We start from the raw sequence: 13,350 nt of genomic DNA, 5'->3' as shown, positions 1-13,350 counted from the left end.
GGGGGTGGGTTCCCTTCGACACTGCAGAAGCCGGCCCTGGGGGGTGGTGGTCCCCACAACCCTCACAAGGCTCCAGGAGGGGGGCCGTGCTCCTACCATCTACAAATCCCAGGGGGGTGGTGGTCCCCGGGGTTGAGATGTCCGTCACGGACACCCCAATTTAAATCTTTAGAGCACCGGTGAGGAACACCGGTGAGGTGGAGGTCCCGGAGCATGTGGGGGGGCTTGAGCCCACCCACACAGGGTATGTTTTTAAAAAAATAAAGCCCCGGGGGTGGCGGTCCCTGGGGCTGTGGGGGGCAGGCAATCAAAAACTAAGTTCGAGCCCCAGGGGGTGGTGGTCCCCAGGGCTAGGGGGGCCTTACAGGTCCCCCCCATCCTTACAATTACAAGCCCCAGGGGTGGCGGCCCCTGGGGCTGCGTGGGGGCGTGTGCCCCCACAACTATTAATGCTTTGCCCCGGGGGGTGGCGGTCCCCGGGGCAGTGAGGGGGGATTGCCCCCCCACACTTTTTTTGATCGTGCCCTCGGGACTTGGCCCCCCCGGAGGCTAATTACCAATGAAGCATGGGAGTCCGCGCTTCGTTTTTTAAAAATTGCGGCCGAAATTCACACTGGGTGTGTGAATCTCACTGATTTCTTTTTTTTAAAATGCTTTTTTGGTCCTTTGGGGTCCTTCTGGGACCCTCTGAGCAGGCCTAGGGGGTCAGGGTGTTTCTACCCTGCCCCCTTTTTGCGTTTTGCGCGTTTGTTTTAATGTTTTCTTGTGCCTCAGCTCTACCGAGGCACAAGATGGCTGCCAACACTTCCCGGTTTGGAGTGTTGACAGCCAATTAGCATCCAGCTCGTGCTCTGCAGGGTGCGTGGATCCTGCGCGGCCATAGATAAATCTATGATTAAATGTTCCTATAGGAAATTGCATAGGGAAAACACGTTTTGGGACTCCCCTTTTTTCTCGGCCCCCGCTTGACGAAACACCGAGAGACTTTCAGGATAGGAGCAGACCGGAGGGCCCCACCAGTTTTCCAAAATTTCGTGAAGATTTGCCATCCGGCGCCGAAGTTACTCCCAAAAGAATGTTACGAATATCCTATGGATAATAGGTCCTAACAATAACTACCTACTGGCGACCGCCAGTAGGTAATATATATACACACACACACACACACACACACACACATATATATATATATATATATGTTAGCACCAGATTACATTGTACAAGGTCAGATTAATTTTTTTGAGGTACAGGGAAATTAAGTGAATTGCTTAGAATCATAGGATTTTGAGCTGACCCCAGCACTCAAACCTGATTCCCCAGTTTCCCCAGTTCCACTATCTGCAGCTTTGACCATTTGGCCACATTTCCACTATTAGAAATGGGGGTCTCTAGTTAGCAGAGGTAGGTACCTTTGTCCAAAAAGGGAACCTTGCTTCTAGTCAGGGTAAGGGGGATACACACTTTAGATAACACCTGCTCACCCCCTTGGTAGCTTGGCACAAGCACCACAAATGGACACCACACCAGTTTAGGAGAATAAAGTATCTTTATTTAAACTTGACAAGACCAAAACGACAAAAATCTAACATACACAGTGAAAAATATGACTTTTAAAAAGGTTTCCAGAACTTGTACCACTGAAACTATGGATGCGTGAGTTTTCACCAAAGTACCTGTAGTTGCGTCAAAGTTCACCAAGCCAAACAGACGCAGCATCGGAAAACAAAGAGATGCGACACCTGAGAAGGAGATGTGACAGTCCCGCTGCACGCAGATGAAGGGTTGCGTCGATTCCAGTCTGTATGGGGAGTGATGCGTCGATTCTTCATGCCGGTACCGGCCCGCAGGTGATGTGTCGGGAAAGCGTTTTGCACAGGTACCATGCGTGGATTTTCGGGATGGTTCAGCAATCGATGCTGCGATGTTGCACATCGCTGCGCCAGTCCTCTTCAGCTATGATCCCTCGATGCATGGATTCTTTCAGTGATAAAAGGAGCTGCGACGATTTTCGCAGCGGTGCGGCGATGCGTGGAAATTCTTTGTGTGCCGTGAAGATGCGTCAGAAAAACAAGCGCAAGATGAGCGATGTGTCAGTTTCTGTAGTTCTTATGGGTTTCTTTCTTCCAGCTCTCAAACAACAGCAACAGCCTCCAAAGGCCCATATCTGGCACAGGCACCTCAAGGCAGGTCAGAACTCACAACAGCAGAGTTCTGGGGAGCTGGGGGGGAAGTCTTTGTGCCCCTGAGACTTCTGAACAGGAGGCCTGCTCACTTAAGGCCCTTGGAGATCTCTTTCAAGCAGGGGACACAGCACACAGCAAAGTCCTTCTCCTTTCTATAGCAGAAACATCAACTGCAGGCTAACCCCAGACACACAGCAAGGGCAGTACTTCTCCTCAGTCTCTCCAGCTCTTCTCCTTGGAAAAGGTTCCGCTTGAATTCCAGGAATGATCTAAAGTCTGGGGTTTTGGGTCTGATACTCATACCCCAAAATGTATTTGTTCTCTTTGTGCAAGGGCCTTTGAGCCCAGTTCAAACCAGTTCTGGGGGCCCTCTGCCAGTGCACAACACCATCCTTTGTCAGTGTGGGCCTTGGTTCCGGACACAGCACAGGGGGGCAGATCCTGCATTGTGGAAGGCAGGCACAGCCCTATTCAGGTACAGGTGCTACTCTTGCCACCACTCCAAGTGCAGATCAGGCATATTCAGCCTAGTGCTGACACATCCAGACTCCTTGAGCCACTGCTACTCCCCAGCCCCTGTCACTCCAAAGCCAGACAGTCAATCCACAAACAGGCAGAGTCACACAGGAAGGTTGGACAAGAAAATAGCCACTTTCTAAAAGTGGTATTTTCAAACACACAATTTAAAAACCATCTTTACTAAAAGATGTGTTATTAAATTCTGAGTTCAGGGATACTAAACTCTATTTTCCATCTTATCCCTATGGGAAGAATATGCTTGTAAAATGTTATAAAGGATTCCCCATTCTGTCCTATGGGCAAGATAGCCTTTCAATAGTGAAAAACGGAATTGGCAGTATTTCACTATCAGGACATGTTACACATACACCAGTACATGTCCTACCTTTCATAGACACTGCACCCTGCTCAGGGGGGTACATTGGGCCTACCATAGGGGTGTCATGTCATATGTGTAAGAAAGGGAATAGGTAAGGCCTGGCACGTGGGTGCCCTTGCCAAGTCAACATGGCAGTTAACAAACTGCGCGCAGGCACTGCGATGGCAGGTCTGAGACGTCTTTTCAGGCCTACTCATGTGGGTGGCACAATCAGTGCTGCAAGCCCACTGGGAGCATTTAATTTAACTGCCCTGGCACACTTAGTGCACTTTACTAGGGGCCTACTGGTAAAAGAAATATGTCAATCAGGGAGAACCAATCTCAATAACAATTTACACAGGGACCACTTGTACTGTGACACTGATCAGCAGTGGCAAAGTGCCCAAAGCATCTAAAACAGCAAAAACTAAATCCAGCACAGCATCTAAAACACAGGATGTAGAGGCAAAAAGTCAGGGAAAATCACGCCAAGGATGCCAGGCCAGGTCTAACATCCACCTAATCGATAGCATCAGGCTAGCTGAGTGTATCATCTTGGAATGTCAAAAGAACAATCTCCTTGCTAAGCCCTGGGACAGATATCTAGTAGGCCCCAGTTCAAAATTACATGGGTTTCCATTACTTGTTGGAGTTGTAACAATCCATATTTTGTCTAAGATGTCGGAGGTATGAAAAGAACAGCAATTTTATGCAATTTGTAAAAATACAAATGGATTTAGCAGTGCTTGTTATGAAAGGGTGTAAGCACTTGTTGATGAAATGGTAGGGATCCTGTTTAACAAAATGTTATTTATTATTATTTCTGGGCTCCTACCATCATGAACTTTGATCCTCCAGATTCATTCTTTGTAATAGTTAATCAAAAATGTGAGAATAGGTTTATATCTTAAATTGGAATTGAGACGTCGAACACCACCTTTGAGATACAAGTTTGAAAAATAATGTAACATTTTTTCATTAAAACACATCGTAATTGGTTTTTTTTTGCTCTGACTTCAAATGATTATGAAATATTACCTTGTTCCAAATAACAGTATTTCAAGCCATTAATAATATAAAGATAACTATAAATGCACTCAATAAATTTAAATTGTCACAGGGACTTATTGCACAAAATCGACAGCTACATAATTGGTTGCTGAAGAACAGCTACTACTATAGACATTAGTGATCACCAATTAATCCAATTTCGAATGGTCAGTTAAAAAAATACATAGGCCATACCAATAGGTTGGGTTAATGTAGCAGTATATGCAAAGCCAGACATGCAGAACTGCTATTTGCAAGAGTTTATCATATTAAATCCCGACCTATTGACCTTTCTAAGATTTGCTTTATAATTCTTTCTCATGCAATTCATTTCACATATATCTCAACATTACCCTTTCCATCTCACACACATGCCTACACACACACATATTCAAACACAATACTTTCAAACACACAATGCAAAAAACATAGATAGTGGTTGTAATGTTGGTTGTGATGGTGGTGTTATTAATGGTTGAGATAATAGCAGTGCTGGAAGGGGCAAAGGCCAGTGGTGGATGTTGAATCTGGCATTCTCTGCAGGGTCACCCCTAAAATGTTTGCCTTCACTACTCCTATTTATATTGAAATCGTTTTTGCTGGCCTTCGGCCACAGCTTACCAGTGCTAAAGTGTTTGTGCTCTCTCCTCTAAATATAGGCTTATCCCCAATTGGCATATTTAGTTTACCTAGAAGTCCCTAGTAAAGTAGTACATGTACCTAAGGCCTGTAAATTGAATATTGCTAGTGGGACTGCAGGAATGATAGTGACACCCACTTAAGTAGCCCTTTAAACATATCTCAGGCCTTCCATTGCAGAGCTTGTGTGTGGAGTTGTAAACTGCCATTTCGATTTGGCAAAATAAACCTTTCGCCAGGCCCAAAACCTCCTTTTAATACATGTAAAGCACTCCTAGAGTAGGCCCTGCACAGCCCAGAGGGCATGGTGCAATGTATTTTAAACGTAGGACATGCACTTGTACGTTTTACATGTCTCTCTAATTAATTTTTCACTACTGCAAGGCCTATCTCTCCCACGGGATAACATTAAAGTTGCCCTATAATAGTGTAATTACCAAATAGGATGCGATCACTGCTTCATTTTCTGGTGCCTCTGGAATCCTAATTTAAAATCCCAATTCATTGTGAAGTCCTATTTTAACTACAATTTTGGAAATGCCACTTTTAGAATGTATAAACATGAGAGGACCTGGTATCTTAATTAATTAGCAACAACAACCACTCTATATACTTTTGGTGGTGGGGTCATTTATTCACCCTATTTTTTCAATACTTCAATTTCTTATTTTTATAAGGAAACTCATATCCTTCTAGAAAAACACATATAAAATATACATAATTTACACTACATTTATCACATATAACAATGACATTGTTTAACTACATATAACATTTGTCATCATCAACACGAACCGATATGTCATATGACTATAGCATCAAACTTATATGGCATCTATGTATAGACAAGAATATTTTACATTGGCATTTCAACCGTCCTGAATTAATCAATTAACTTTGCCTATTTTGCAAAACAAACTATTTAACTATTTAACGTCATAGCAATGTCAATCTATGACATTAAATAGTTTGTTTTGCAAAAATAGCCAGACATATGGGGGCTTAGATGGGAGGGGGGAGCTTGGCCCAGCCTCACGTACCACCTGAATGGGTTGTTTCTTGTCTAAACACAAAGGGCCTAACAACCCTGCATTGTTCCTTTTGCCAACTTGGAGCCAGGGCAGGTGAGGTATGGTGTGCACTTCAGAGACACTGTTTTGAAGCTCGTCCCATGTTCTAGAACCAAGGCACTAGGCTATAAAAAGGGGATCTTAGACACCAACTCTTCAGTACACTTCTGGATGTTCTACCAGGAAGAAGGACTGCTGTGCTGCTGAAAGAACGGTCACTCTGCTGGAATTCTGCTCAGAAGGAACTGCTGCCCTGCTGTGCTACCCTGATGCCTGCTGTCCTCTTGATTAGGTGAGATGGACTGGACATGCATCTCTTGAACCTTGAACCCAGAGTAACTCTGAGGGATAGTTGGTTGACCTCTTGATTTGAAGCCTCAGGGACATAACAAGCTTAAGACAATCTTGCACCTCCACCTGCACTGAGCCAAATGTGAGTCTGCCCTGCCAAATAGTGCCTTGTGAGTGGGCCCGAGGTGCTTGCCAGCCTCTGTGGATACAGCTGAAAAAACGCATCGCCTCTGCTGTGCATCCCTGAGCAGAACTAAGACATCACACCTCTGCATTGTTTGGACCCGTCGCAAAGTCCCGCAACTATGCCAGGATCCTCTGGATTTTAAGGTACTCTGTTAAGTGGCCTATCTGGTTCCAGTGGCTGGGGGAACAGCGTTTACAGCACAACTTTTATCACACACTACCTTTACCACGCAACTTTTACAACGCAAGTCGTTACAACGACTTGCGCTGGGGGGCACTGTAGGATAGGGAATGGTTTAATTTACTATCCAAAACCTTCCCTACTATCCACGGGGACTGGAGTTGGAATAGTAAATTAAACTATTCACTATCCAGCGCCCCCCAACGCAAGTCGTTGTAACGACTTGCGTTGTAAAAGTTGCGTGGCAAAGGCATGCGTTGTAAAAGCATGCGTAGTAACGACATACATCCCTGTAGCTGACCGCTCTCCATTGCGATCAGCCTGAACTTGTGACTTTGCCCAGGTATGGTACAACCAGATATCCACAGTTGGCACTTTGTGCTTTTTGGAGATATTTACACTAAAATATTTTGAAAGTCATAACTCTGGGTCTACTGGTTGGAATTTTGTCGTTTTGCTCTTGCTTTATTTATTAAAACTCTCTCTGTTTTCCTAAATCAGTTTTGAGGTCCTTTTGTGTGGTGTTGTCACTGCTTTACTATTTGAAGTGTTGTACAAATACTTTACACATTGCCACTGAATTTAGCCTGACTGCTCTGTGCTAAACTCCCAAGGGGGTGAAAACAAGTTAATTTGTGGTTTGCTTCTGAGTTACTCTGACAAGGATTGTGGTTGCTGCTTGACTGCGCTCACACCTCAGTCAACCAACAACCCAATTTCTTACAGTGGTAATGTTTGTGAAAGTAATGGTAGTGGTGGTGATGACATTGCTGGTGCTAGTGGTAAAACTGACAGTAACGGAGGTGATAATGATAGCAATATTTAATTTGATAGTGCTGTTGTAAAGGTGGTAGTAATGGCAAAGGCTGTGATGTTAATCATGGGGGTGGTATTGGTGCTAATGTTAATGATAACGCGATAGTGATAATAGTGGTTGTGGTGGTGGCCATACATTGACTAGATTTCAAAAGGTTATGCATGTCCACTAAATAACATTTCGCTAAACATTTCCATGAAGGGTGGCTGCTGAACTGGCAGCATACCAACTGAATGGGCAAGCAAGCAAATGAGAGGGGCTAGCGCAGTTCAGCAATGAAAATAATTAATGGCCTGGCAGGGATTTCAGAGAAGGTGCTCGATGCAGGCTAAGTAGATCAGAAACAGAGACCGCTGTGAGCTTTACACATGGAGGGCAGGGTGGAGAAAAAGCTGCAGCCATCAACTGCCAAGTTAACAAGAAGGGCAGCGTAGAGCAGCGGTTAGGATCGCTGAGGTGCAGAGAAGCAGTGACGCGAAGTGGGTCACAGCAGAGACCGAGGCCAATATGAGGGATCATCATAAGAAGGACAGAAAATAGCAGAAGGTGAGATCTTTCCCGATGATATGGCAGCCATTTTGAAGTTAGGCCATCCCAATGTGTTAACACAAACAAGCAATTAGCTAAACAGGCTCAACCTCGAGTTCTGAGAATGTGTGTTTTCATGAAAATATACTGCTAAGGTGAAAAAAAATAACAAAAGTGTACTGCTTTCTGTATTATTATGTAGGCAAAGATATGGGTGTGTGATGAGTCATTGTACTTTTGGTCTGGCGGAAATTTTAATTTAACAGTGAAATCCATGCCCACATTTCTTGTTTACATGAAACTGATAAAAAAAATATCTACATTTCGTAATATTCAATTTTGTTTAGGTTTGTTTAAGAGAACGTGCATCGCCTATGAAAAGTATCCTTACAGCGCGAGACTTACACAGAGAGATTTTCTGCTCAGTTATTTTCTTGCCAGTATCTCGTGTGACTTTTTTTTCGAGTTAAGGACTCACGAGGAAAATCAGCAAGCCTAATTTCCCTCGAAAATATAATTCTACAAAATGTTATAGGCTTTTATGAAATTATGTGAAAAAAACAGTTTTGTGCACACCACAAGGTATTTTTCAGATATCAAACATTCCCTCATATGTTGTAACAGAACCACTTTCTAAGACCTTTAATTATACATCAAACAACCAGAAGAATGATGCGAGCGGTGTATACTCCTCTGGGCTGAATCAATATGTGATTGATAAGGTATCAATGCAACAACTGAAGGGGCTGGCCAAAATGTCCTAGTGGCTCAAGGGGGCTGACCCGAAGTCCACTCTTTCTATAGTAAAAGCAGTAGGTAACTGTAGGTGACTGCTTATGAAGCAACACGATTTTGATAAGATAATTCTCACTCTTGCTATGGGCTACACAGTGTTGTGTTCTCTCTAGAAAAGATTGTTGCAAATTACTGGGGTAACCCGAAAAGGCCATTAGACCTGGGTAGCATTAAACAGTGTGATCCTATTCCCACGTAATCAAAGAGAAATACAATATTTATTTTGCAATGCAGGCCAGCAAAATTAAGATTATGAACAAATCACACTTAATGGTGTTTTAAATAATCACCCGATTTTTTTATATCAAAATCATTCATATTATATACGTTGGTTCCGGTATGGAACCGGGAGAGCTGAGGGGCATATTATCAAGGTGGCGATAAGAAATTATCGCCACTTTAGCGGCCGCTAAGCAGCGATAATTCTATCGCCCAATTAGCAAGCTGTCGCTAACAGCAGTTAGCGACAGCTTTTAGGCGATAGCGAGCGGTTTGGGGCCTGCTTTGCATGTCAGTGATATTTATCGCTAATGACATGCAAAGTACCAACCTGTTAGTGACTGAAAACAGTCGCTAACATCGCTATCGCCTATTATCATTGCAGGCGTAGCGATGGAAATATTCGCGCTAAGCGAAATATCTCCAAAAGCTAACGCCTGCTCAGACCAGTTCTTAGCCATAATATCTAATGGGAGGTGGATATTATGGCTAAGACTCTATTGGCGTTAATGCGTGAATATCGCTGTATTCTCAGCGATATTCACGCATTTCGCTGCTATCGCTGGATATTTTATAGCTTTAGAGATAAACGTTGCTAATAGCACGTTATCTCTGCGATAATATCCAGCGATGCTTGGCGATAAAAAAAACGTGCTAAGCCCATTTAGCGATAAATATCGCTAGTTGGTGGTAATATGCCCCTGAATCTTTCGTTCCTGACAGTCCTGCACCTAATACCAAAGGCAACATGCACGTTTCACATACAAGCGGGCCGTTTAATTTCCCGTTTACCTTCATACCTTCTTTGTTGATGGATCATACTGTAAAGATAAAGCAGTTATATATGTATGATCGATGCCATTAGGTTAAGCTAGGTATTTGGTTTTAGAATTGTAAAGCAATCTTACATTAACTAGACCCTTTCATATTATCAGTGAAGAAAAACAATATTTTTTATGTACTTTAAACTTTGCACAGCACTGTTCAATTTCTGTAAACTTTATAGAGCACCGGTCCCAGTTTTTGCAAAATGTTTATTTCTACATCAGATAATTATTTAAGAGCAATAACATATTGGGCAATAACCATTCAAGAGTGCTTTGGTATATCAAGAGACGAATTAGTCTGAAACATTTTTAAATAGATTCATGTATATTTCTTTCGACTTTTCCTTGAGATCAAGAAGGGCAACTATGTGAATTTTATTTAATCTAATGTGCTCCAAGTTGTGAATATTCTGTGTAAATGTATGTATACGCACCTGGTAGGTTCAGTTTTGTGCAGACTGGTTGAGTGCCTTTGCCTACTGGGCATTTGTAGACATCCCCTGTTCTTTTTTCGGGTTGGCCAACCAATGGAGAGCCAATAAGTACCCTGTAGAGACAGAAATAACATATGCTCTATTTCATGTAGCATCGATCACTTAAGATTTATTACATCACATTGCAAAGCTTTGAAACATTGAAATCCAGAGCTGAGCAAAAATAGGACCAGTGGAAATTCACTGTAAAAAGCTGATGTGGGGTCTGTGGAGAAGCCTCTGGACTCAAGTTAGCGGAGTAAATAGGCCCTGATGCAGTGATCAGAATTCCTAGTTTGCCGGACATGGAAATTAGCAGGTGCATTAAATATTTCAACCATTGTTACATTTCGGTAGGTCAAGCCTGACAACATTTTTAAGGGGAAACCCCTTAAATGGGGGATGTTAATTTTGGCGTAGAAGCCCCCACAATCTCGATGTTATTCACCACAAGCTCAGGATAAGTACTATTTACGGCATGTAATACATTCTGAACGCCAAGGTGTATGATTTTATCAGGTGTGATACTGTTAGATCTGGGGGTCTCTAGTTGGCAGAGGTAGGTACCAATGTCCAAATAGGGACCCTTGATTCTAGTCAGGGTAAGGGGGATACACTCTTTAGATAACCCCTGCTCACCCCCTTGGTAGCTTGGCTGGCTTATCAAAGGTGTGAAGTATTTGTACCAACACTCACAGTAACACAGTGAAAACACCACAAAAGGACTCCACACCAGTTTAGAAAAATAAAGTATCTTTATCTAAACTACACAAGACCAAAATGACAAAAATCCAACATACACAGTTCAAGAATATGATTTTAAAAGAGTTCTAGGGCTTTCGTCACAATAATACACAGCTGTGTCACGTTTAGCCCATAGTACCTGTATATGCGAAAACAGTTCCAAATGGAAGCTGCAGCGTTTAAAAACAAATGATGCATCACTCCTGAGACCCTGGGGAGGCGATGCGACAGCCCCGCTGGACACAGCTGGCGTGCTGCGGCGAATCCGGTCTGTATGGGATGGTTGCGATAACTTGCATGGATTTTGGTGTGCAGGTTCAGTAGGAAGCATCTCGCACAGGCACGATGCGATGATCTTCGGGGAAGCGACGATCTCCTCTTGCGGCCCCTCGATGTTCGCAGTGACGTGATGCGGTCAGCAAGCAAGAAGTGCGGCGATCTCACCCAGCGACGACATGCTCTGTGACGATATTCGCTGCATTAGGAATCTTCCCGCACCGGGGCGATGCGTTCCGCAAGCAATCGATGCGTCGGTTCGTGCAGCGGTAGCAGGCGCTGTGGTGATCGAGATTTTGTGGCAGCAGAAATGTCCTCGCACTGTCGGGGATGCGCTCCGCAAGCGAGCGATGCGTGAAAATTGCAGATTTTCCTCTTTTCTCCTTGTCCAGCTCTCCAAACAGCAGGCACAGCTTCCAGAGGCCCCACAATTGCATTAAGCACTCTAGAAAGGGCAGAACCCATACAGCAGAGTTCATGGGGAAGCTGGGGGTGAAGTCCTTTTGTTCCTGGGACTTCTTAACAGGGAGCCAGCTCTTCTCAGGCCCTTGGAGATCTCTTCAAGCAAGGGCACAAAGCAACAGCAAAGTCCTTCCCCTCGACTTGGCAGCAAAGCAACTGCAGGTCAGCCCACAAACACACAGCAGGACAGTCCTTCCTCTTCAGTCTTCCAGCTTTTTCCTTGGCAGAGATTCCTTCTTGATTCCAGGATGCTCTAATTTTCTGAAGTCTAGGTAGCCCTTTTTATACCAATATTCCCTTTGTTCACCGAGGTCAGAGAGGCATTGGCCTAGTCAGAACCAGTTCCGGTCAGTTCTGGAGCACTTTCTTTACTTGACTTCTTCTTTCCTTTGAGAGAGAGGGGCAGGGTCGCCAGCCGCCCAGCAGGAGGTGGAGCCAGCATTGTGGAAGGCAGGCACAGCCATATTCAGGGCCAGGTGCTATCCCCTCCCACCACTCAAGATGCAGATGGGGCTATTCAGCCTAGGGATGACTCACTTAGCCTCTGGGTGCCACCCAAGCCCCTGTCACTCACAAACCAGACAGTCAATTCACAAACAGGCCAAGGCACACAGAAAGGTCAGACAAGAAAACACACTTTTTAAAAGTGCTGTTTTCAAACACAGGATTTAAAAAACATCCTTCCTAAAAGATGTGTTAATAAATTCTGAGTTCAGGGATACCACACTTTAATTTTCTATCTTGCTCCTATGGGAAGATATGCAGGTAAACATTATACACATCATTCCCAATTATAGTCTATCGGCAAGATAGCCTTTCAATAGTGAAAAACGAAATTAGCAGTATTTCACTATCAGAGCATGTCACCTACATTAGTACATTCTTTACCTTTCACATACACTGCACCCTGCCCAGGGGGATACCTTAGGCCTTCCATAGGTGTGTCCAATGTGCACAGAACACGAACGGTTAGGCCTGGCCAGTGGGGGGCACTGGTCATGTCAGCATGGCAGTTAGCAACTGCACACAGGCACTGCGGTGGCAGGCCTGAGACACCATTTTAGGGCTACTCCTGTGGGTGGCACAATCAGTGCTGCAGGCCCACTAGTAGCATTTGAATCACCAGCCCTGGATCACTCAGTGAACTTTACTAGGGACCTACTGGTAAAACAAATATGCCAATCATGGATAATCAATCACAATAACAATTTATACAAAGAACATATGCACTTTAGCACCGATCAGCAGTTGTAAAGTGCCCAGAGTCCTATTGCCAACAACCACAGGTCAGGAAAAACAAGGGAGGAAGAAGCAAAAGGTTTGGGGATAACCCTGCAAAAAGGGCCATTTCCAACAGATACATAATGCTTTCAATCTGACAGACACTATATAAAATCCTTGCAACTAAATATACTTGAAGGGATTCTACTTGCAGTTTCTAAAATACTTTACTCAATCTCTATTTAGTGTTGTTTTTAATTATTTCATTTTTTTACTGTTCTATTCAGATTCCAACCTCTAGCCACCATTTCAAGTACCTTCAGGCTAACAGAAGTCATCAGTCTCAAACTTTTAAAATATAGCTATCTGGTAAAAAATACAACAGTCTGTCTTTTCATTTATTACTGTAACCACTGTCAAATCAATAGAACATCTTAATTTTTGTGCACATTTCCCTTTGTTTTTCTCTACCAAAAGATTCTTACAAGTAATGACCCAAACAGCTTATTTC

The 13,350-nt window shown here is 43.7% G+C and overlaps 1 protein-coding gene across 1 annotated transcript in view; it reads right to left on the bottom strand.

Moving 5' to 3' along the window:
* The window catches only part of ITGA1 (integrin subunit alpha 1), an 813,868-nt gene that overhangs the window by 599,751 nt on the left and 200,767 nt on the right, over positions 1-13,350 (bottom strand). The window contains exon 3 of the mRNA XM_086960618.1: positions 10,098-10,210. Coding sequence (XP_086816744.1) covers positions 10,098-10,210 — 113 coding nt within the window. The remainder of the gene's footprint in view (positions 1-10,097; positions 10,211-13,350) is intronic.

Source organism: Lissotriton vulgaris, chromosome 3_1 (genome assembly GCF_964263255.1).
Source record: "Lissotriton vulgaris chromosome 3_1, aLisVul1.2, whole genome shotgun sequence".
Classification (NCBI taxonomy): Eukaryota; Metazoa; Chordata; class Amphibia; order Caudata; family Salamandridae; genus Lissotriton; species Lissotriton vulgaris.
Note: the sequence above shows the minus strand (reverse complement) of the source record. Positions and strands in the feature narration are given on the sequence as shown.